Source organism: Mastigoproctus giganteus, chromosome 9 (genome assembly GCF_048544385.1).
Source record: "Mastigoproctus giganteus isolate SK-2022 chromosome 9, ASM4854438v1, whole genome shotgun sequence".
Classification (NCBI taxonomy): Eukaryota; Metazoa; Arthropoda; class Arachnida; order Uropygi; family Thelyphonidae; genus Mastigoproctus; species Mastigoproctus giganteus.
The window spans coordinates 221,791,934-221,817,448 of NC_143583.1; the positions used below are offsets into that span (position 1 = coordinate 221,791,934).

General features: G+C 37.7%; 1 protein-coding gene across 1 annotated transcript in view; it reads left to right on the top strand.

The window, feature by feature from the left end:
• Positions 1–25,515, top strand: part of LOC150081130 (focal adhesion kinase 1-like) — a 1,307,299-nt gene that overhangs the window by 564,837 nt on the left and 716,947 nt on the right. The window contains exon 13 of the mRNA XM_090380936.1: positions 15,023–15,073. Within this exon, the coding sequence (XP_090237062.1) occupies positions 15,023–15,073 (51 nt within the window). The remainder of the gene's footprint in view (positions 1–15,022; positions 15,074–25,515) is intronic.

Genomic DNA, 25,515 nt, shown 5'->3' on the forward strand with positions numbered 1-25,515 from the left:
TGAAATAGTTAAGGTTGTAGTTCTCTCCTGTGGTAGGAGAAAAGCTCCGGTTGGCCCATTTAAGGAGAATTATGCACCAAAGATTAGCTACTTCGCTGTGGTAGCTGCCGATGTCTACACTTCAGTGGCATAGAGAGTGGAATAGATTACTGTTCTAAATTGTTTCCTAATTATTTGAAGTACTGTTTTGCTATCCATTGAAGAGAGACTTCTCTGGATGTTAGCTTGTCTACATGAGCATAAAACTGAAGTTTTGGATCAAATACTATTCCCAAATCTCAGTGGCTATGAGTGGCTGATATTATGGTTCCATCGAGAGTTGCTATTACTGTTAGGGTTGGTTTTAGGGGAAAAAAAAAACATTTGTTTTGTTCTTCTCATGGATTAACTGACAGCCATACTGTTTGAGGTATGAAGCGATGTTGATAAGACATCGCTTCATACCTGAGGCTTATGCTGCACCAGCCAAGAAAAAAATTTCCCCAAGTTACCCTGAGAGAGAGAGAGAGAGAAGTAGAAAGGAATCAACAAGAAAGAAAAGAATGATGATATCCAGTTCAGGACCCTAGGTTTGCCAAGCCCATACTCACCAGATGTGAGACACTAGTGGAAATCGCCCTGATGTGCAATTGTCCATGAGCATCGATCTGTAGTACTCTGTCTTGGGTGGATGATGCTATTAACCAGAGGTTATTACCTGGAATAAATAGTGGGATTTAAGTAAAGAGAGGAATGCCGACAGGTTGATGGCATCAAAGATAGTTTTAGTATCTAGGTACATGAAGACGAGTTCTTGTACCATTCAAAAACAGACAGTGTAAACCAATTTCTGATGGTGTAATGGATCCTTGACAGCTTATCTCCAAGTGTGTGATTCATTAAGACAGCAGCATAATTTTTTTCCAGGAATTTTAGAAGCATTGAGGGATTAGATATCGGCCGAGAGTGTGTTGGTAGAGTGGAGTTTCGAACTTTTGGGTGTGGTCTGACAAGGCAGCTGTTCCAGACCTTAGGAATTAAGATGTGCTGTTATTGCACTTTTATTCTCTCTGATATATTGCACTCATACTTTTGAGTAAGATATACTGTTGGAAACCTGTTGAGTGCTTCTCCAAATCTGGTGCAGCTGGCTTTAATAGAAAAGTACTTCTAGATTCCGCCAGGCTTTGGAATGAGATGAGATCTAGATCTTGGAGAAGAAGGCATATTGTACAAGTGTTGACCCAGCTTTTTAGCAGAGGTATAGCAAGCAAAATGTCAAACATTTCAAGGACATGCCAAGGTATAAGGGTGACAGCTGGCAGGCATTTTTGTCTGTTACAGAACTTGGCACTGTAACAGGTTTGGATGATGCAGGTTTGGACCTTTTGTTTGGGACAGATTGGCCCTGAGTAACTATAATTAAGTTGCACATATAGATTAGTGATCCGATTCATAATACATCTCAGGTTCTCCCCTCATATATGCTAAGAAGGAAAATGGCAAATCAAGTGTTCTCCTCTAGTAGGATGACGATTGATTAGCTGTACATTTGCTGACTTCGGGTGGTCAACAAGAACCTTCTTATGGGCCATGAGCTGCGGAGCAAAGTTGAAATCCCCGATGACAATATTGTAAGCTGAGGGATATAAGTGGTTTAAAGGCCAGTTGGCCACCTCAATAACATATCAATAGTGGGTACATGGGAGATATCTATTGTGGATGTTTCTGATCAGTGTGATGGCTAAGGCTTCGAAATTCTGTGAGTTAATGGAGGTAAACTGTGCTACATAGCTTGCTGGGGAAGCTATTATTATGTTCTGTTAATCATGCTCAAGTCAAGTTTCCGATATAGGCAAGATCTCGAATTCGCTTGCTAACAGCAGAGCCGGATTTAAACTTGTTGTGACGCTAAGCTATAACATGTATGAGGCCCTTCAATGGTTCACTATGACAATATTAAAAAAAAAAAAGAATTTTTAAGGTGGAATGAGGCCCCTTGTAATATGAAGCCTTAAGCTGTAGCTTTTTTAGCTTATATTTAAATCCAGTCCCGAGTCGATGGACAATTCACAGTTTGGATTTAGGGAGGGACTGGGTACAAGGGAAGCACTATTTTGTGCCCAGATCATGATGCAAAGATACAGAGAACAACAGATTGATGTCCATCCTTGTTTTATTGTCTTTGAGAAGCCTTTGATCAAGTTCAACACACCAACTCATCAAGATCTTTGAGTCCGGCATTGGTGAAAAGGACATACAAATAATGAAATACCCCTACAGGAACCAAATGGCATCTGTTGTAGTTGATGGCAGAAAGACAGAAAACATCAACATTGAACGTGGAGTTAGGCAAGGATGTGTACTCTCCTCCTACTGTTTAACATTTACTCAGACATCATCTTCAAGAGAGCATTAAATGGAAGAACCGAATAATCTTCATTGATTTATAATCGCCTCTTTCTCCATGTCACTGACAGAACCCCATTCACTGTTCTGGCAGCTTGTCTGATGTGCTGAGAGAGTCTTGTTTCAGACTGTACAATTACCTATAGGTCTTTTTTTCTCTTTACTAAGCATTACTTTGAATTTATTAATTTTAAACCCGAATCTGTTTTTCATCTGAGTATGATATGCACATGTACATACCACAAGTCTGCACGAGCCATAGCACGGCTCGTGCAGACTTGTGGTGTGGCTCTCAATGCGGATATATTTTGATTTTTATTTATATCAAAATTTTATGTACAACACTAATTAAAGTTTAAAAATAATAACTTTATATTTTAAGTAAGTGCATTTCTTGTTAAAAAGCTTTTTCAAAAACATAAAAAAAGATAAACAAATTTCTAAAAATACTAATTCTGACAGAAAACAATTCACAGAAGATATTTACATATGTGGTTTGCTTGTCGATGCTTTATGGGTGTTGTCCATCTTAGCAGTTAGTTACTGAAAGTTTGGATTTTCTTACCTGCTGGGGATAGGGCAGTTGTTAGGGCAGTATGTAAAAGCTGTTTTAACTGCTTATCAGTATCGACTGATACTTATTTTTAATAAATTAAGACATGATGACAGATGGACTAAGAAAATAACAGAATGGTATCCAAGAGGAGCTAGAATTTACTGATGTTACCAACAGTAAATTCTAAGTGGGAAGCATTCAAGGAATTAATCGTGGATGCTACTAAAAGTTTCATACCTATTAAGAAATATTGTTCAAGGTTTAGGCCTAAATGGTTGTCAAATGAACTAATGAGACTCGTAACAGAGAAGAAAAATGCATGGGATGCATATAAATTATCAAGCGACTCAGAAGCCTATGGCAGATATAAGTTAATCTGTAATCAGGTCACAAAGGAGGTTCGGCAGGCGAAGGCAGATTACGAGAAATCCTTGGCAAAAAATGATAAGAAAAACAGCAAGGATTTCTTTACTTATATAAACTCTAAAAGGAAGGGAATGAATCTGATTGGTCCACTTGACATCGATGGTTCGACTGTTGATGATCCTGCTCAGATAGCAAACAAACTGAATAAGTATTTTGCATCTACATTCACACTTGAGGAATTATTCAGGTTTGAAAATGGCAGAAGGTTATCAAATTGTAGCAGGATACTTAAATGAGTTTGTAATAACTGAGAACAAAGTGGAAGAGAAACTGTTGAAGTTAAACATAAGAAAAGCACCTGGGGTGGATGGGATCTATCCAGTTATATTAAAGGAGGCAGCAAAGCAACTAAGCAAACCCTTAGCCATAATTATGAGGGCATCCTTGGACTCAGGGGAGGTTCCCACAGACTTGAGATGTGCAAATGTATCCCCAATTCACAAAAGGGGATCGAAGGGTGACACGAGTAATTACAGTCCAGTTAGTTTAACTTCTGTTCCGGGTAAAATAATGGAGTCGCTGGTTAAAGATGCATTGCAGGATCATCTAGACAAGACTGCAGCAATAATTCAGACACAGCATGGGTTTGTTAAGGGAAAGTCTTGTCTGACAAATTTGATAGGATATTATGATGTGGTTACAAAGGAACTGGATGCAAAAAATAATTTTGATATCATATATTTGGATTTCAGGAAAGCTTTTGACACTGTTGCGCATGGAAGACTATTGTACAAATTGGAGCAGAATGGTATTAAGGGTAAGTTGCTATAATGGATAAAAGGATGGTTAATTGCGAGAAGACAGAGGGTGGCAATCAATGGGTGCTGCTCTTCTTGGACTAATGTTATTAGTGGAGTCCCACAGGGTTCGGTGTTGGGTCCACTGTTGTTTTGTATATTTATCAATGATATTGATGAAGGTATATCAGGCTTAGTGTCAAAGTTTGCAGATGATACAAAGGTTGGCAGGGTTGTTAATGACAATAATGGCAGTGTGCTACTGCAACAGGATCTAGATAATTTGGGCAGATGGGCTAAGAAGTGGCAACTGAAGTTTAACCTTGACAAATGCAAAGTACTGCATATGGGTAGAAGTAACCCCAGAGAAACGTACCTAACTGTGTGGTACTACACTTAAGGTGGTAGAAAATGAAAAAGACCTGGGAGTAATTGTGCAGGCAGATATGAAGTTTTCTGAGCAATGCAGACAGGCTGCCAGGGCAGGTCATGGGGTTTTGTCAATGATATATAGGAATTTTGCTAGCAGGGAAAAGGAGGTGATTATCCCTCTGTATAAGGCAATGGTCAGGCCACGCCTTGAGTACTGCATACAGGTCTGGAGGCCTCATTTTAGGAAGGATGTAGATTTACTTGAGCGTGTACAGAGAAGGGCAACAAGATTGGTGAGGGGAATGAAGGGATCCTCTTATCAAGAGAGGCTTAAGTTCTGCAAATTGCAGTGGCTGGAGACTAGGCACCTGTGCAGTGATCTGATTGAGGTGTATAAGGCCTTGAATGGGTTCAGCACGCTGAATTCTGATGGGATCCTTCCACTTGTTCAGTTGGGCATAAATTTAAATTAAGAAAGGACAGATGTAGAATAGATATGCGGAAATTTGGCTTTAGCCAGCGGGTGGTTAATTGCTGAAACAAACTTCCATCTGTCGTTGTGGAAGTTGATAGGTTGAATAAATTTAAGGAGGAACTGGACAGGCATTTGGAGGGAATGGTGTGATTTTTTTTTTTTTTGGCTGATGCTGCATAAGCTCATACATTTGCTTTCTTGCATCACATGCCACTACTACTACTACTACAAAGGCGGAGATGGACAGATGAAATTCATGAGGTTGTGGGTAGTAAATGGATGGCCAGTGCTCAAAACAGAAGGAACTGGAAAAAGTTGCCGGAGAGGCCTTCATCCTGCAGTGGATTGAAAATGTCTGATGATGATGATGACCACGAGTAGTACTTCCTTTATGCATTGGAACCATGGCTGGGGCTAAATGTAAGCAAGTTATAATAATAAATGCAGAAAAACAAGTAGAAATGGCTTGCCAATGTTCATGAGTTTGCATCAACAGCTGATGCTTCAACCAATGCCACCAAAACATTAGTGGAAGGTTGGTGCGCCGACCTGGGAAATTTGAAATTATGTCCGAATTAACGGTGGAACCGGATTAGTGGTGGTCAATCTGTAATTCAAATCTGGGTAGAATTTGCAAAGTCTAACTCAAACATGTGAAATGAGTGTAGGTTTTACAAATCAGGTCCTTCTTAAAGGGTTTCATTTTGTTCAGGAATAAATTTTTCTTGTCCTTGCAGAGATACATTTAATGATTGTAAATTCTGAACATCTGTGAAATATGCCATGCCTATTAACCACTGGGTATTCTCAAGTTGAGAGAAAGATTTCCCTTTTCCTTTGATGAATTGTTTGATTGGCTCCATCAAGTGAAAGAACTTTGTTAGAACATTGCTTACCAAGAGCCACCTTACTAAACAGAACCACAATACGTCATCTGGAAGCTGATTGTTTTCTTATTCTTTCATGAAGGCTTTGAACTGTCAATGTGTTTTGGTGCTTGAGTGTATGTAGTTTACAGTTTTCAGAACTACCTCCATAACATGTTCATAATTAAATTATTTAGTTGCTAGGTGTTCTCTGTGAGTAATGCAATGGACTGGGATGAAATCGGGAAAAATTGCATCAGCAGTTACAAGTCCTACAAGCTCTTTATTGACACCTTTCATAGCTTGGGTGCTGCCAGGTTTCAACACTTACTATCTTCTTAATCAGTACAGAAGCTTTGCCAAGCACAAGATCAAGAGCTCCTTTTATGTCTGAAACTCAAATTGTATCGTTCAAAGCAGTCAGATATAAAAGTTCTTCTTTCACGTTAGATTATTTGTTACAAAATGAATGAATATGGCTAGTTGTAGTTTATCTTCAATGTCTTAGATTTGTCCAAGGCCAGAATCAGTGCTGAGCAATTCTTTAAATCATGTTGCAATTTGTTTATAATGTCAGCGCTGATCACAGAAATTCGTCTTTCCACTCTGTCTGGACACAGGGATTTGTTCAATCATTTTGTGCAGTTTTCTATTTTCTGGGTTTAAAACAAATTATTTGAGCAGTATTTTTCTTAATGAATTTTCCTTCCGTGTAGGGGCACTTTGCCCGAGCAATATTGAAGGTTTAAATAAATCCAACCTCTGTTATTACATCTGTCTCTTTAATAAACATTGACATAACATTGGTTTGACTATTAAATTTTTCTTTTAAAGATAATATTTTAGTTCACCTTAACACGGAACCAGCAAGAAATTGTTGGGTGAAAGAACTGTGATTTGTTTCATAATGACACTTTAGATTACTGGTCTTGAACTGTGACAATGTTACTTGACAAAAAAGACACATTGGTTTCCGTTTCTGTCCATAAAAACAAACTCTTCTTCTCATTCTGCCCTAAATCTCTTATTCCCATTGTCGTATTTACGTTTTCTGGACAGCATAATAACTGTTAAATGGCCTCACTTAAAAAGAAACTAATAATGTTCACACAAATTAGCTCATGCACTGTAAAAAACTGATAGAACCACACGCGTCTAACACTTTTTATCATATAGATGCATGACCGATGGAGCTATTGGCTCATAAAGATGTATGTAAAGAGCTATATATTATAGTATATAATAAAATACATACATACATTTTATCTAGCTGGCCACCCCTGATATATAATATCTAGATCATATTCAGGCTTACTTAGGTATCAATCTCTGGTGCTATTGGTTAACCTCCGATGGTTGGTGTGGGGGATGGAGAAACTGCATTTTAAACTAAATTTAATGCAATCTTAAATTAATATTAAATTTAAATCAGATATTAGAACGAGAGTAGCCTTGTGCAGGCAAAGTTTTTTACTGCTCCTGGAATAGAGAAGTTTTTTCTTTTTTATTAGCTTAAATTGGCATATTAACTTATTTTCTGGAGTAGCTTTATATTCCTAGTTACGATACTTTGTTTAAAGTTTAACTTAGTTAGAGATTTTGTAGATATTACTTAGTATCGGTAAGGATATCAAATCCACATGTTACAAGTTGCAGCTCCGCTGAACGAGAAGTTTTTTAGCCATATTTAGCCGTTTATTGGCCAATTCTTATATCAAATTATTTTCTATAAGTAGCTTATAGACCTAGTCATGATATTCTTAGTTTATTCTGAATTGAGACAGCGAGATTTGGAAGTTAATTAATACTTAAGTGTCCGTAGATTTACCGTTCGTAACTTGCCGCCATTGTTATACGATACTTTATATCCCGAACTAGATAGCATAAGCTTAGTATAGTATAGTATATAATATATTCTTAATCAATCAGTAAAATCTATTAATCTTGTTAAACTTCATTGTCAATTAAATTGTACTTTTTAACTAAATACATATAATGACTTAAATTAATTAACATAATTAACATAATTATGTATTAATTAACACAATTAATTAATACATAACTTGATACGGAAGTTATATAAACGGAACTCGTAGATAATACTCGATGCTGAAAAATATATATAGCATTATAACTGTGTTGGAATACAAGTTTAGGGTTATAATTTTGTACTGAAAATGAAATTTTATTGAAATTAAATCGAAATATTGACTGAGACCAGAGAAGCAAAGCAAAAGGCTCAAGCTAATGGGAGTGCTATGGCTCAGGGGAGAACTGAGGGGGGCAATTGCCCTCTCCATCACAGCCATTTAAAATGCACTGCTTGCATGATGTTTGTGGAGCAATCGGGTACTGGAGATGATATTGCCATGGGGGATGTCTTTGTATGTGTGCGCCATGTAAGGAGTGTGAGGAAATTGGGCGAGAACACAGCGTTGTTATGGGCCTATATGAGAGCTTGAAGGACAGGGTGGATGCCCTCGAAGGATCTAAATTGAGGGGCCCATCAAGCTCTCAGCTGCCCACATCAATGCCAAAGCTTGCACTTGGTCATCACCCAACAGAGCGGCAACCACAAGGTAGTTGTTGGTGACTCTGTTGTCAGGGAAACGGGGAACATGCTTTGTAAAAAGGATAGGTGGAACAGGACCAGGGTATGTCTGCCAGGTGCAAAGGTTTATGACGTTGTACGGTGGATATCATCTTTTAAGGGCATAAAAGGTGATAAAGTTGTACACGTTGGCACTAATGATATTAAGAGTAGGAGACCGGCAGAATTACTTAATAAGTATAGGTCACTGTTGAAAAAAAGCCGTGAATTAGGGTTGAATTTGAAAGTGTCTGCAATTCTGCCCAGATACGATAGGAGCGAGTATATGATGAGAGCCTTGTCGATCAATTCAGCCATGGAAAGATTGTGCAAGGCTCAAGGGGGTCGAATTTTTTTCAGCCTGATCTGTACTTGTTAACAGGAGAGACTGCTTCTACAGGGTTGGGATACACTTAAATAGAAAGGGTGCAAGAATATTTGCTGATGCAATTAAGGCAATGTTAGGTGGGTTGGAAAACTGCTAGCTTGGGGGGATACAAGGACTAATAGATTAACAGTAGCCACTGGCAAAGGTGAAAGTGATTCTTGCACTGCTTCTATTGGAATGAGCAGCAGCCTGGAAAACAAGATGCAGGATATTTCAGAGACTGCTGGGAGTCATTGCGGTACAAGTAAACACATGGGTTGTGTTAGGGTAGCTAAGAATAGGAACAGGTAATGTATACTTGCATGTGCACCAGTGCTAGGAGTTTGGTAAATAAATTTGATGAATTTGAGGTATTGCTCAAAACATCAAAGACAGATATTGTGGGGATTTCAGAGACGTGGTGTCACACAGATATAAGGAATACAGAATTTGGAATTTGGGGAGTACAATGTGTACAGAAAGGATAGACAGGATAGGAAGGGAGGAGGGGTTATGCTATTAGTTAAGTAACACATAAAATCCAAGGAAGTGAAGCCAGTCGACATCTCTGGACAGTTCAGTGTCGAGTCAGTTTGGTGTGACATAAGCATTGGGAGATCAAAATTGAAAGTAGGAGTGTGCTATAGGCCTAATAACTCAGATGAGTGTAATAAGAAACTGTACAGGGAAATAGAGTGGGCCAGTAAATCAGACAGTCTTATAATGGAGGATATTGACTGGAATTTTTGGGTTGGTCACTGACACACTAGCAAGGCTTTTGTGGATTTATTGGATGATTGTTTTCTACGAGAGCATGTTTGGGAGACAACTAGAGGGAGTAATACTATTTTTCTGATTATCAGTAGTGATTCTTCATGCATTAAGAATCTGCAGATAAAGGAACCATTAGGTGGCAGTGATCACAGTGTGCTGAAGCGGGATTTACTCAAAGAGGTAACTACCATCAGGGGTAATGGGAAGGGTTTTTGCTTTCGTAAAGGTGACTACAATGGTCTGAGACAGTATCTAAATTCAGTATACAGTGAAACTTCCCTTTAACAGACAGCCATGGGGAACGAAAATGTGTCCGTTACAGAGGTGTCCGCTAACAAGAAGTCTGAGGGAGAAAAAAAAAAAAAAAACGTTAAACGTTTAATGTAAAATTAAATTAAAATATATACAGATTTTGAACAATATTTTTGTAAATAATATACATACAATTGTGCTATGCAAATTATGACTTTATCTTAAGAAAAATACATACAGTAATCACTTATTTTCTTCTACACCTTCTTCCGGCTGATAATTTTGTTTTCAACATTTGTTTTGAATTAAGAAACAATCGAAAGTCCTTCAGTATCTTCTTCAGCAGCGAAAAAACATTTTTAAACGATTGATTTGTACGAGCACTTCTTCTATTTCCATCGGTGGTTCATCGTTAATACGTTCTTCGACAGAATGAGGCGATACGTGGAAGAAAAGTTCCTAGAAAAAGGGCCGTAAGCTCGCCCGCTGTCCGTTATGGGGAGATCAAATTAAGTGCTAATCTAAATGAAATACTGCAGATTGCCTGTCTGCATCCTTTACAGAGAATGTCTGCTAGACAGAAGCTGCAAACACTTTAAAACCAATAGAGGTGAGTTGGTGAATTTGAAAATGTCCGTTGTAGAGAGATGTCTGTTAACGAGAGGTGTCCGTTAGGAGAAGTTTCACTGTAGTGGGACCAGCTGATGATGTTACCAACAGCAAATTCAAAATGGGAAAAATTCAAAGAACTTATCTTGGAAGCTACTAGGCTTTATATACCAACTAAGAAATATTGTTCAAGGTTTAGGCCTAAATGGATGTCAGATGAACTAATGAGACATATGTGAGAGACGAAAAATGCATGGGATACATATAAATTAATGGGTGACATGGAAGCCTATGATAGATATAAGCTGGTCTGTAACCAAGTCACAAAGGAGATTATGCAGGCAAAGACAGATTATGAGAAATTTTTAGCAAAGGATGCAAAGAAAAACAGAAAAGAGTTCTTTACCTATGTACACTCTAGAAGGAAAGGGATGAATCATATTGATGGTTCAACAGTTGAGGATCCTGCTCAGGTGGCTAACAAACTAAATGAGTATTTTGAATCTACATTCACACATGAGGAGTTATTTAGGAAGGGGAATGCCAGAGGTGAGGTAAACTCTGGTAGTGAGCTAGATCGATGATTTTGTAATAACTGAGAGAAAAGTGGAGGAGAAATTGTTGAGGATAAACAAAGGCAAAGGCAGAGGACAAAGGCATCATATAACAAAGGCACCTGGGGTGGATTGGATCTATCCAGTTAAATTAAAGGAGGCAGCAAAGGAAGTAAGCAAACCCTTAGCCATAATTATGAGAGCCTCTTTGGACTCAAGGGATGTACCCATAGACTGGAGATGTGCAAATGTGACCCCAATTCACAAAGGAGGATCAAAGGCTGACACTGAGTTTAACTTCTGTTCCAGGAAAATTAATGGAGGCACGTTAAAGAAGCACTGCAGGATCATCTAGATAAGACTTCAAGTATAGCTCGGACACAGTATGGTTTTGTTAAGGGAAAGTGTTGCCTGACCAATTTGATTGGATAGTATGATGCAGTCACAAAAGAACTGGATGCAGGGAATAACTTTGATATTATATATTTGGATCTTAGAATGTCTTTTGATACTGTTGCACATGGAAGACTGCTGCACAAATTGGAGCAGTGGCATTGGGGGCAAATTGCTGCTATGGATAAAGGGATGGTTGAGAGGGAGAAGACAGAGAGTGGTAATCAATGGAGACTGCCCATCATGGACTAATGTTATTAGTGGACACCCTCGGGGTTCATTGTTGGGTCCATTATTGTTTTCTGTATTTATAAATGATATTGATTATGGTATATCAAGATTAATGTCCAAGTTTACAGACGATACAAACGTTGGCAGGGTGTTAAGGACACTATGCTGCTGCTGCTGCTGCAGCAACAGGATCTGGAAAAGGTTGAGCAGATGGGCTGAGAAGTGGCAAATGAAGTTTATCATTGACAAATGTAAAGTACTACATATGGGAAATAGCAACCCCAGAGCAACGTATCAACTCTATGATACTGCACTGACAGTGGTAGAGAATGAAAAGGACCAGGGGTAATTGTGCAGGCAGATATGAAGTTCCCTGAGCAGTGCAGATGGACTGCTAGAGTAGCTCATGGTGTCTTATCAGTGTATACAGGAATTTTTCTAGCAGGGATAAGGAGGTGATTATTCTCTTGTATAATGCAATGGCCAGCCCACACTTTGAGTAATGTATACAGGTCTGGAGGCCTCATTTCAAGAAGGATGTATAGCTTCTGGAATGAGTACAGAGAAGGGCAACAAGATTAGTGAATGGAAGAAAGGCTTAAGTTTTGCAAATTACAGTGTCTGAAGACTAGGCACCAGCGAGGTGATCTGATAGAGGTGTATAAAGCCTCGAATGGTTTGAGCATGCTCAATGCTGATGGGATTCTTCCTCTTGCTCAGAATAATCACCTGAGAGGGCATAAATTCAAATTGAGGAAAGACGGATGTAGGATAGACTTGAGGAAATTTGCCGTTAGCCAGTGGGTAGTTGGTTGGTGGAACAGACTTCCATCCCTTGTCGTGGAAGTTGAAAGCCTAAATACGTTTAAGGCTCAGCTTTACAGGTATTTTGAACGAATAGAGGGGTGAAGTGGAAGTGGTTATTTTTTATTTATTTATTTTATTTATTTATTTATTTTTTTGGCTGATGCTGCATAAGCTTGCTTTCTTGCATCAAATGCCTCTACTAATGCTTATGCTAAAAACAGGTTGTTACGACAGCTTTAATAGAAGAAGAAGAAGAAGAAAGTGCTGTTACTGATAATTTTGCCAAGTAGGAGGAACATGAAGATGAACCCAAACAAATTCCAGTTACAAAACATCAAACTCGTGAAGATATAGCTGTCCTAATGAGAACCCTGGAAGAAACTGATGCAAGTGATCGTGAATATAGACTGTTATACAACATTGAAAAGTCTATAAATAGACTTTCTAGTGATAATTTCAAACAATCTAAAATAAGTGATATCATTTATTTAGATCTTAGAAAGGCTTTTGATACTGTTGCACATGGAAGACTCTACACAAATTGGAGCAATATGGGTTTGGAGGCAAATTACTGCTATGTATAAAGGGATGGTTGAGTGGGAGAAGACAGAGTGGTAATCAGTGAACACTGCTCTTCGGGGACTAAGTGGAGTCCCCCAGGGTTCAGTGTTGCATCCATTTTGTTTTCTGTATTCATTAATGATACTGATGATGGTATATCAGGCTTAATGTCCATTTTTGGAGACGATACAAAGGTAGCAGGGTTGTTAATGACAGAACGCTGCTGCAACAGGATCTAGAAATGTTGAGCATATGGGCTGAGAGGTGCCAACTGAAGTTTAACATTGACAAATGTAAAGTACTGTATATATGGTAAGCAGTAATCCCAGAGCAACATGTCAACTGTGTGGTAGTACAATGACAGTGGTAGAGAGTGAAAAGGACCTGGGGGTAATTGTGCATGCAGATATTAAGTTTTCTGAGCAGTGCAGTTGGTCTGCAAGAGTAGCTCATGGTGTTTTGTCGATGATATAAAGGAAGTTTTCTAGCAGGGATAAGGAGGTGATTATCCCCTTGTATAAGGCAATGGTCAGGCCACACCTTGAGTACTGTATACAGGTCTGGAGACCTCATTTTAAGAAGGATGTAGAGCTGTAGGAGTGAGTACAGAGAAGGGCAACAAGATTAGTGAATGGAACTTGCTCTTATGAAGAAAGAGTTCAGGTTTGCAAATCACAGAGTCTGGAGACTAGGCACCTTCGAGGTGATCTGATTGAGGTGTATAAAGCTTTGAATGATTTGAGCATGCTCAATGCTGATGGGATTCTTCCTCTTGCTCAGAAGAATCGCCTGAGAGGGCATAAATTCAAATTGAGGAAAGACAGTTGTAGGATAGTTGTGCAGAAGTTTGACTTTAGGTGGAACAAACTTCCATCATGGCTTTGTAGAAGTTGATAGCTTAAATAGATTCAAGGGAGAACTAGACAAACACATGAAGTGAGTGGTTGGGGGAAATGAGAAGGGTGTGTGTGTGTGTGTGTGTTTTCTGCCTGATTCTGTATAATCTTGCTTTCTAGCATCATGTGCCCTTGCTAATGCTAAGTGACTATTTAAAATTGTAATCAGATTACAAAGTGTTAAGTTTAATTAATATGTATATCAGTTATGCTACGTACATAAGCATAAATTTATTTTTCTAAACCTGTGATTAATATTTTTCCGATTTTCACGCATCATTAAATTGGTAATAAAGTAAATAAATATGATTGGGGTGTACAAGGCCTTGAATGGTTTTAGAAGGCTCAATGCGGATTGGATACTTCCACTTACTGAGATTAAGAACCTGAGGGGGCATAGATTGAAATCGAAGAAAGGCAGTTGTAGAATACGTGTGGAAATTTGCCTTTAGCCGGTGGGTAGTTGATTGATGCAACAGACTTCCATCTGCTGTGGAAGTTAACTTTAATAAATTTAAGGCTGAACTAGACAAACATTTGGAATGACCGGATGGGTGAAATGGGAAGTGTGTGTGTGTGTTTTTTTTTTTTTTTTTATATTTGTCGAGTTTTGCTTTTTAGGATTGCTGTTTATTAGAATGAAAATTCAGTTTGCAAACGTTATCGCTATAAGGAACGCTTACTGTATAATATATATATATATATATTTACTAATTAAATTTGCTTTGAAATTCATTGGGTGTGTCTGATTATACGTGCTCCGAAAATGCCTTGTGCAGTAATTTATTTTTGGATTTTCTGAGTCATTACACTTAACTACACTGATAAGGCAGTTCTTAAGTATCCTGATTGCATTTATCATTCTAAGATTGCAGGTACATTTTATTTACTCGAAGTATTATAGAAATGAATTTGATTTTCTTTCGACTTGTGTAACAGAAGTAGGAAGGCTATATGTGGTTATATTTTCAAATGCAGTACTTTCAAAATTTGTGGATACTATAAAACAGAGCATATGTTTCCACATATGGGTAAATTTATTTCTCTAAGGACAGATATGATTTATCCAACAAATTCTCTCTTAGATTTTAAATGCTATTTTAAACATTTCATATTTGTCCCTTTTTTATTTAAAGAAAATGATACAAACAGATAATTTTATTTACAGGTGAAGATACTGATTTTGTTGATGAAGAAGGAGATTATTCGACTCCAGTTGGTAAGAGCCTTTTTTATTTATTTATTCTCTTTAGATCGGTATTGCTCCACCTGGCGGTTGATTGTTGTGGCAACAGTATGTTTTTCTGTTGAAAAACATACTGTTGCTTGTTATCAGGCTTTACTAATGTGGAAAATTTTCTAGCTGGAGATCTGCTATAAATTCTTCAGGGTAGAATGCACTGGTCCCACAGGAGCTAGTCATTGTTGGTAACTCTATTGTCAGGGAGGTGGGAAGTATATTATGCAAAAAGGATAGATGGAATAGGACCAGGATATGTCTTCCAGGAGCAAAAGTTGATGATGTTGTAGAGCAGATATCATCTTTCGAGGGTACAAAGGGTGATATTGTTGTATACATCTCCTACACATGTAGGAGATGTGCGGATTTACTTAACAAGTACAGGTCAATGTTGAAAAAAAAAAAAAAAAAAAGGCGTGAGTTACGATTATAATTTTCAAGTGTCTGCAATTCTGCCCAAACACAATAGGACTGAGCATACGATGAGAGCCTCGTCAATCACTTCAGCTCTGTAGAGGTTGTGCAAGGCTCGTGTCATAAAATCTTTCTCAGCGTGGTCTCTGCTTGTTAACAGGATAGATTATTTCAACAGGGATGAGATGCATTTAAATAGAAAAGGTGCAAGAGTATTTGGTGATGCTATCGAGGCAATGTTAAGTGGGTCGGAAAACTGCTAGCTTGGGGGGGGGGGGTCACAGACCAATAGAATAACAGTAGCTGAAGGCAGAGGTGGAAGTGATTCTTGCACTACTTCTATTGGCAGCAGCCTGGAAAGCAAGTTGCTGGAGATTTCAGGAACTGCCGGGAGTCATCAAACAAGTAAATACGTGTGCTGTGTTAGAGTAACTAAGAATCATGCATGTATACTTGCATGATTCTGAAAAGTACAACGAACAACTGTACAGAGAAATAGAGTGGATCATTAAATTAGATTGTCTTCTAATGCAGGAGTTTAACGTCCCAGATATAGACTGAAACTTGTGGGTTGGTCACTTGCACACTGGCTATACTTTTGTGGATTTATTGGATGATCGTTTTCCAAAGCTGCATGTTGGAGAGGCAACCAGAGGGAGTAATACTCTTGATCTTATTATCAGCAACGATTATTCATGCATTAAGAATCTGCAGATAGAGGAACCACTAAGGGGCAGTGATCGCAGTGTACTGATGTGGGATTTACTCAAAGATGTAACTACCATCATGGGTAAATGGGAGGGTGTTTGCTTTCGTAAGGTGTGATTTCATACAGTGGTCTCAGTTTGTTTGTTTGTTTGTTATTTGGTTTTTAGGAGCATTAGCAACTAAGGCCATATTGCTCCGGGATATGCGGTAGTCATTCCCTGACCTTTCCACATCCGCCATATTTGGTTGTGACGGGCTCGAACCCCGGTCTAATCAAGAAGCGTGTGCTATGAACTGCTGCTCCTTCCCACCTGGCTACGGAGGCACCCCAGTGGTCTCAGACAGTTGTTAAATTGTATACAGTGGGACTAACTGATGATGTTACCAACTGCAAATTCTAAATGGGAAACATTTAATAAATTAATCTTCGAAGATATTAGGCTTTTCATACCAAATAAGAAATACTGTTCAGGTCTAAATGGATGTCAGATTAACTAATTAGACTCATGGCAGAAAAGAAAAATGCTTGGGATGCATATAAATTATCAGGGGACACAGATGACTGTGGTAGATATAAGATAGTCTGTAATCAAGTCACAAAGGTTAGGCAAGCAAAAGCAGATTATGAGAACTCTTTTGCGAAGAATGCAAAGAAAAACAGTAAAGACTTCTTTACTTATGTAAACTCTAGAAGGAAGGAAACTAATCAGATTGGTCCACTTGATATCGATTGTTGATGATTCTGCTCAGGTAGTTTTCAAACTGAATGAATATTTTGCATCTACATTTACACATGAGGAACTGTGTGGGGAAGTGGAGACCAGAAGCTTATCAAATGCTAACAGGGATTTAAATGATTTTATAATAACTGACATCAAATTGGAGGAGAAATTGTTGAAGAAATTGTTGGAGAAATTGTTCCTTGGGTTAATGGAATCTATCCAGTTATATTAAAGCAAGCAACTAAGGAAGTTAGCAAATTCTAGCCATGATTATGAGAGCATCCTTGGAATCACGGAAGGTCCCCACAGACTGGAGATGTGCAAATGTTTCCTCAATTCACAAAGGGTGATCAAAAGGGTTTTTGAGGGAAAGCTTTTTGTTTTCCTCAAAATATCAAAAGGTTAATATTTCCCTCTTAATAAAATGTCTGCAGTACTGTTTTGTTTTGTAAATTTTGCTGGTCACAAAAACAGTTCAACCTGCATAGACAGTTCAATAGTTATACTTTTCATAATAGTGCAAATTTGCCTTCTCAGAAAGTTTCCCCAGTATTGCATTACTTTTTAACAGAGGTCTTGCTGAAAGGCTAATTGGCCATTTGTTTAATTGAGAAAACAATTGTGAAGAAGTTCTTCAATGTGATCTGCCATAAACAAAACCAGAGTTTTCAGAGTTGTAATGTTGCTAAAGCCATATGTTTTGTCTGAGCATAATCACTAGAGACCAACTCCTATCTAATGAAGAATGAGTAAGTTATGAAATGTACTGTTAGAGTAGCCTTGTTTTTTAAACATTTGGGTTTAACTTTTAAAATGACAAAACATTTAATTGGCATGTTTTGGTTGTTTATAAGTATTACATTACCAGGGAAATTCATTACAAATGCAGGTTTGTACTGCTGAGAGAATAATGCCATTTTCATTATGCCATTATTCTCTCATTATTTTATCAAAAATGCTGTTTAAATCTTCTGGCTGGAAAAACTGATGAAAATAAAAGATATTTCTAGAGATATTGTATAATTTCTCAGAGGCCATATAGCTTTTGCTATATTAGAACTTTGAATTTCTCAATTTTTGTACTATCTCTAATTGGGCTGGTCACATGTGGCTTGTGAAACCTGATGAATTGACATCACTTTTGGACAGCTGACTGTAAGAGAGAGAGATTTAAAGTACCCAGTGTGGGTGTGCAGTTAGAAAAAATATATGTTTCATGAAATCTGTTGTTAATATATTTCATAAATAATAGCTTTTTGATGTATGTACAAACAGAAATTTAATTCCTCATAACCAAAGGTTTTTTTTTTGTCGCCATTATAACTAGTCAATACAGATCATCAGGTGCTTGTTTGAAAGCAGGAATAAAAATAACAGGCAACTGAAGATTACTCACTTGGCTTTCACCATCATATCTGCAATATGATTGACACTAACTGCCCATTGTTTCTCTCTGCTATAGTTTTAATGGCAACAAAAATGAAATGTAATGATCTCTTTATGTGCGAGAAATTGATTCAGTTTCTCCACAGTACATTACTAAAAGCAAAATGTCATGTAAACCGATAAAGACATTCTCATTATAATAATTATTCCAAAAGAAGAATAGTTATTACTAAATACAGTTATTTGATTAATAAAATATAGTTATTTTATTAGTAATTTTTGCCGAATTTCAGTCGTTGATATTATGATAACATTTGCTGTGTTGTTTATTACCATTGGTTCGTAATGAGTAAATTGAAGTGTGCTCACATTTTAATCACTACTACTATCTTTTAGTTAATATAAATGCTTACAGATGTAAATAAGCTCAGTTGTTAGTGCTTAATATTCATTCATTGAAATGACTGAAATTGAAATCTCCTGAAATGTTCAACACTAGGTATACCTCTTAGTCCCTGAGAGTGCAGGATTTTAGAGAGTTTACTGTAAAACTAAATTTTAAAGTAACTACAAAATTAAAAAGGACGACAAAATAAAATAAAAAAATAATAAATAACAAAAAATAACACTGCACCTTGTATTATTACTCTCAACTGACTGGGGATTCTGTTCCTCCAGTGACACTGACAGTTCTTGGGTTTAGGCCTCTTAGGAATGAATATATTTTTAAATAGATACCATTCAAAAGATGAACCCATTATCTATGAAAACTCAAAGTTACTGTTGTGCCTGGTTTTTGAGTTATATGTTTCTATCCTCAGACAGCAGGTATACTGTATTAGTACCTACTGGTGTTAAGCAGTGAACAGATGTATTGAATCTAAATGAGCAGCCAAATAGTAGTTCAGAAGAAAAACTTCCAATTAGAAATGTTACTTATAAAGTAAACTCCTACTAATTGGACTGTGTTAACCCAATGCTACAATGTAATAAAGAAGTGGGAGAGTATTTTAACTCAGGATTTTGATAAATTGAAGTAATTCTATAAAATCATGCTACTGGCCGCTGATTAGTACACCGGACCGAACCTATTGGTAACTCTCTAGGAGGCTTCTGGATTACTACCTCTACTCTGCCAGATAGTGACTGGAGGGAGTCCGAGTAGTGTGTATGCGGGGAGCATTGTCCAGGCCACATTATGTCAAGGATCTGGGTATGTTCTTACCATGTGTATGCCATATCCAAAAATTTCATTACTTCATACAGCATGTCGCACCCTCTTTTTCTTACTGTTGAATACACCATGAATTGTCAAACTAATAGAGCAAGCTTATCTGCGAAAAGATCTAAACCTCCGAAACACTTCCTAATTCATTTCACAAATATACGTGGTCTCATTTCTAACCTCAACGATGTCCATTTCCACTTTCATTCTGCTAAACCCCATGTATTCTTTCTGACAGAATCTCAGTTATCGGTTGATTCAACTACTGCTCATCTCAGTTGCCAAATTATTTGCTCTACGATTCCTTTCACCTCAAAGGTGGTACTTGTGCATATGTCCGTTTTGATATTCCCTGTCAGAGACTTGATAATTTGGAATCTCCTCTTTTTGATATTTTCCGGCTTAAAATCTCTTTACCTCATTGTGTCAAATTCATCTGTTGTCTTTACCGTTCTTCCAACTCTACTAATCACTTGGAGCTCTTTGACTTCCTCTCTTTGCAACTTGACTTTCTCCAGTCCAACTTTCCTAACAGTGAGGTAATTTTCCTTGGTGATTTTAATGTTCACAACTCCCACTGGCTTCTAGTCACACTAACACAGCTGGTCAAGATGCTGAGGCTTTTGCAATTACTAATGACCTTGCACAGAATGTTCATTTACCTACAAGAATACTGAACAATCCTAATCGTACAGCCAACATGCTTGATCTTTTTCTCACAAACAACCCTTCTAAGTTCATGGTCGAAGTGAGTGGTCATTTAGGCACCTCAGAACACAACTTGGTTGACTGTCTCTTCTCTAATGGATCCTTTATCTCATGACTATTCCCAACTTCATATTGTTTTGGCATTACAAGGATGCAAAATGGGATGACCTGTGAGATTTCTTTTCTGTTTTTCCTTGTTCGGATTACTGTTTCAAAACTTCTGATGTCAGTGTTTGCTCAGATCCTATCTGTGAAATTATTCTTGTAGGAATGGAATCCTTTATTTCACACTGCACTTTAAAATCTCGTCCTTTACCTAAACCTTGGTTTTCCTATAAATGTGCTAAGGCTGTTCAAGAGAAGAACGTTGCATATCGTAAATGGCTTGTTTTCAATTCTCCAGTTTCATTTTCTTCCTACACCAAAGCTCTCAACAATTGTAAAACAGTTATTAATCATTCCATACTAGAGTTTGAACAGGTTAAGAGTAGAAAACTTGTTTCTTACCCTAATGGTAGCTGGCATTGTGGTCTCTTGCCAAAGCAATTGGCCACAACTTTTGCCCATCTCTGCTCCACCTCTGTCGAAACCAGATGGTTCTATTGCCAAGGATAAAGTGACCTGCTAGCATCTCATTTTTCTTCAAACTCATGTATTAATGATCTTGTTAAAATATCTCCCACCATTCCCAACATGCTACATTCAGTGCCTACTCTGGTCTTCCATCAAAAGGATGTCAGAAGGATTTTGACGAATCTTGATGCTAAGAAAACTCCAGGTCTCGATGGTATTTCTCCACTTGTTCCCAAAACCTGTGCTTCTGAACTTACTCCTATTCTTTACCGCTGTTTTTCACTTTCTTATTCCAAAAGTGTTTTTCCTTCTGCTTGGAAATTTGCTCATATCCAGCTAGTTCCTAAAAAGGGTGACAAATCTCTCCCATCCAATTATCGTTCCATTGCATTTACTTCTACTCTGGCCCTGAGTGGCCAGCATTTTCCAAGTGATCAAGTGATATAAAGTGATTCTATAGTGCACTTCTCAATTATATTTAGTTTATTACATTTAAAGCAATTTTTTTTTTTTTTTTTTCAGTACTTAATAAGTAGGTTTATCTAAAAGGATATAACAAACTATCAGAAAAGAAAGTCACCTTTCTTTTTTGCTTCTTATCAAATTAACCACCAATCCTACTAATTTATAACCGCTGCTTGGTCACTTTGTGGCACTGCTCTTGACGGGGCCGGAAACCTGGGAGTTGGAAGCTACAAACTGGTGAAGAACCTGAAACCGCCCCGCCACCAACACCCTTATTCCTAATTATTCACTCCACTGCAGAAGAGACATTAGGAAAAATATCCCCATTTTTTATCCAAAGAATTTATCCTTGGAAGCTGGATCACCCCATTTATCCTTGGAAGCTGGATCACTAAGAACGGTCAGGCGAATCCGATCTGGGGATTTGTTAGTTGGAACATCCAGTACCAGACATTCAGAAGAGTTACTGAATGTATCGAACTTTGGAGGTATACCAGTAGTGGTCACCCCCATAATACTTTAAACTCTTCATGAGGAGTAATCTCCGAATGTTACATGTTACTCAAGTAGAAATCAGCAACGAACTCCAAAATCAAGGAGTGATGAATGTAGGACGGATTTCTATTTTGGAGAGATTGAAATATAATACCTACCAAAACTTTAATCCTGACATTTAAAACACCAAAAATCCCACCCACTGTAAAAGCAGGATATTTGAACTGCCAAGTAAAAGTATATATCCCAAATCTGTTGCGCTGCTTCAAATGTCAAAAATTTGGACACTCACAGACAGCATGTAGAAATGCACTGACACGTGCTAAAATGTGGATCCAAAGAGCAGCAGATTGATGACTGCCCAATTACAACCCCAAAGTGTCCAAATTGTCATCATTATCATCAGCCATTTTCACTCCACTGCAGGATGAAGGCCTCTCCAGCAACTTTCCAGTTCCTTCTGTTTTGAGCTCTGGCCATCCATTTACTACCAAAAAACTCATGAATTTCATCTATCCATCTCCGCCTTTGTCTTCCAGGTTTTTTCTAGGTCCTCTTGGATACCATTCTGTTATTTTCTTAGTCCATCTGTCATCATGTCTTCGAGCTATATGTCCTGCCCAAGACCATTTTAGTTCTTTAGTTTTGATAAGAATGTCCTCTACTTGAGTTTGCTGCCTAATCCATGTGTTTCTCTTATCTAACAGTCCGATTCCCAATACAATTCATTCCATTCGTCGCTGTGTAGTTCTCAGCTTCTCTTCAATTCTTTTGGTGAGTGTCCAAGTTTCACTTCCATAAGTCATGGTGGGGAGAATACATTGATTCATTATTTTACATTTCAGACAAAACTGGGATATTGCTCTTCAGTAGGTGACTATATTTTCTGAATGCTATCCATGCAAAATTTATTCTTCTCTCGACTTCCAGCGATTTATCATTATTACAGCTAATAACTTGTCCCAGATAAGTACATGACTCCACCTTTTCAATTACTGCTCCTTAAATCATTATTTCCCTTTCCATGGCATACTTGTTCATCATTACTTTTGTTTTAGCCATATTCAACTTTAGCCAAAAACCCTTACTAACTGTGCATAACTGATTAAGATTTTCCTCTAATTCTTTGGGATCGTGGCTTATGACCACAATGTCATCTGCAAATCGTAAATGGTTTAGGTACTCTCCGTTAACATTGACTCCTTTCTGCGACCAGTCTAATCTTCTGAAAGCTTCCTCAAGGGCAGCAGTAAACAGCTTCAGAGATATTGTGTCTCCTTGTTGAACTCCTTTCTCGATTTTAAATTTGCTACTGTCTTTGTCTCGTCTAATAAAGGAGGTAGCACTCTCATATATTTTCTTCAAAATAATAATATATAGGGTATCTATGCCTTGTGTTTCCAGTGCCCGAAACATTGCCTTATACTGTATGGAGTCAAATGCCTTTTCATTATCCACAAATGCCAAGCATAATAGTGTTATATATTCATTTGCTTTCTCCATTAGCTGTGATATTACGTGAAGGTGATCCGTAGTTGAGAATCCTGTCCTAAAGCCAGCTTGCTCTTTCGGTTGATTCTCATCAAGTATTCTTTCTAATCTGTTAATAATGACCCTTGTGAATAACTTGTTGATGTGGGATAACAAGCTAATTCGTCTATAATTTCTGATTTATCTCCTTTCTTATGAAGCAAAACTATGATTGCATTATTCCACTGCTTAGGTGTCACATCTTTTCTAATGCACTTTGTGAAGAGCCTTGCCAGTTTTTGTGTTATGTCTCTTCCTCCCAATTTTAACAACTCTACAGTAACTTCATCTTCCCCAGGGGCTTTCTGATTCTTCATTTTCTTCAATACATGTTCTACCTCATCAGGAAGAATATTGGGTATGTCGTATGTGTTGCTACTTTGCAATCCATCTTCCCCACTGCTGGCATCATTCCCCTGCTCCTTGTATAATTTTCTATAGTAGTTTTCTGCTATTTGAATTATTCCTTCTCTGCTGTTTATAAGTACACCATCGCTATTCTTCAGTTTCAGTATGATTTGTCTTTGTGTATTACTGCTCATGGCTGCTAATTTAAATCCTTTGTTTTCCCTTAATGCTTGTTCTACTTTTCTTGTGTTAAATCTTCTTATGTTCTCTGAGTCTCTTTCTAATCGCTTTGCATAACTCAGTATACTCAATTTTCCCCCTGTCAGTGTTTTTCTTGATCTTCATTTGTCGTCTTCGGTTCATCATGACAAGTGTTTCTTGACTAACTTTTTCTTCTTTGGATTTCTGTTTCCCTATAGGTTTCTTGGGCTTTATCACTTTCAGAAAGTTGTAATATTCCTCGTTGATATCTTGGTCCTGAGCAGTCTGCAGAATCTCAAACTTGTTCTTAAGTTCCAGTACATACTGCTTTTTCTCCTCCTCTGTTATCTCAAAGACCTTTGTATTATTTACTTGAGTCAGTTTTTTTCTTTTCCTTTCCTACATTTATATCAAGTGTACATCTTACCATTCTTTGATCACTTCCAACATTTACCTTATTCAGGACGGTAACATCATTCACAATATATCTTCTGTTATGAGGATGAAGTTGATTACATTAGTTGTTAATTCATTTGGACTCTTTCATGTCCACTTTCTGTTCAACCTTTTCTTGAAAAAAAGTGTTCATTACTGACAGTCCTTGAGATTCTGCAAATTCCACAAGTCTTTCACCTCTTTTATTGCTTTCACCAATTCCAAAATTTCCTATAGTTCCTCTTTTTGCACTGTTTTGCCTTTTTCCAACCTTAGCATTGAAGTCCCCCATAAGCATTCAAAGAACTTATCTTGGAAGCTACTAGGCTTTACATACCAACTAAGAAATATAATTGAAGGTTTAGGCCTAAATGGATGTCAGATGAACTAATGAGACATATGGCAGAGAAGAAAAATGCATGGGATACATACAAATTAACACGTGACACAGAAGCCTATGATAGATACAAGTTGATCTGTAACCAAGTTACAAAGGAGGTTGGGCAGGTGAAGGCAGATTACGAGATATCGTTGGCAAGGGATGCAAAGAAAAACAGCAAAGAGTTCTTTACTTATGTAAAGTGTAGAAGGAAGGGGATGAATCAGATTGGTCCACTGGATATCGATGGGTCAACTGTTGATGATCCTGCTCAGGTAGCTAACAAACTAAATGAATATTTTGCATCGACATTCACACATGAGGAGTTATTCATCGAGGGGAATGCCAGAGGTGTATTCATCTCTGGCAGTAAGCTAGAGAATCTTGTAATCTCTGAGAGTAAAGTGGAGGAGAAATTGTTGAAGTTAAACACAAGAAAGGCACCTGGAGTGGATGGGATCTATCCAGTTATATTAAAGGAGGCAGCAAAGGAAGTAAGCAAACCCTTAGCCATAATTATGAGAGCTTCCTTGGACTCAGGGGAGGTACCCATAGACTGGAGATGTGCAAATGTGACCCCAATTTACAAAGGAGGATCAAAGGCTGACACAAGTAATTATAGACCTGTGAGTTTAACTTCTGTTCCCGGAAAATTAATGGAGGCACTGGTTAAAGAAGCACTGCAGGATCATCTAGTCAAGACTTCAGTTATAGCCCGGACACAGCATGGTTTTGTTAAGGGGAAGTCTTGCCTGACCAATTTGATTGGATACTATGATGCAGTTACAAAAGAACTGGATGCAGGGAATAACTTTGATATTATATACTTGGA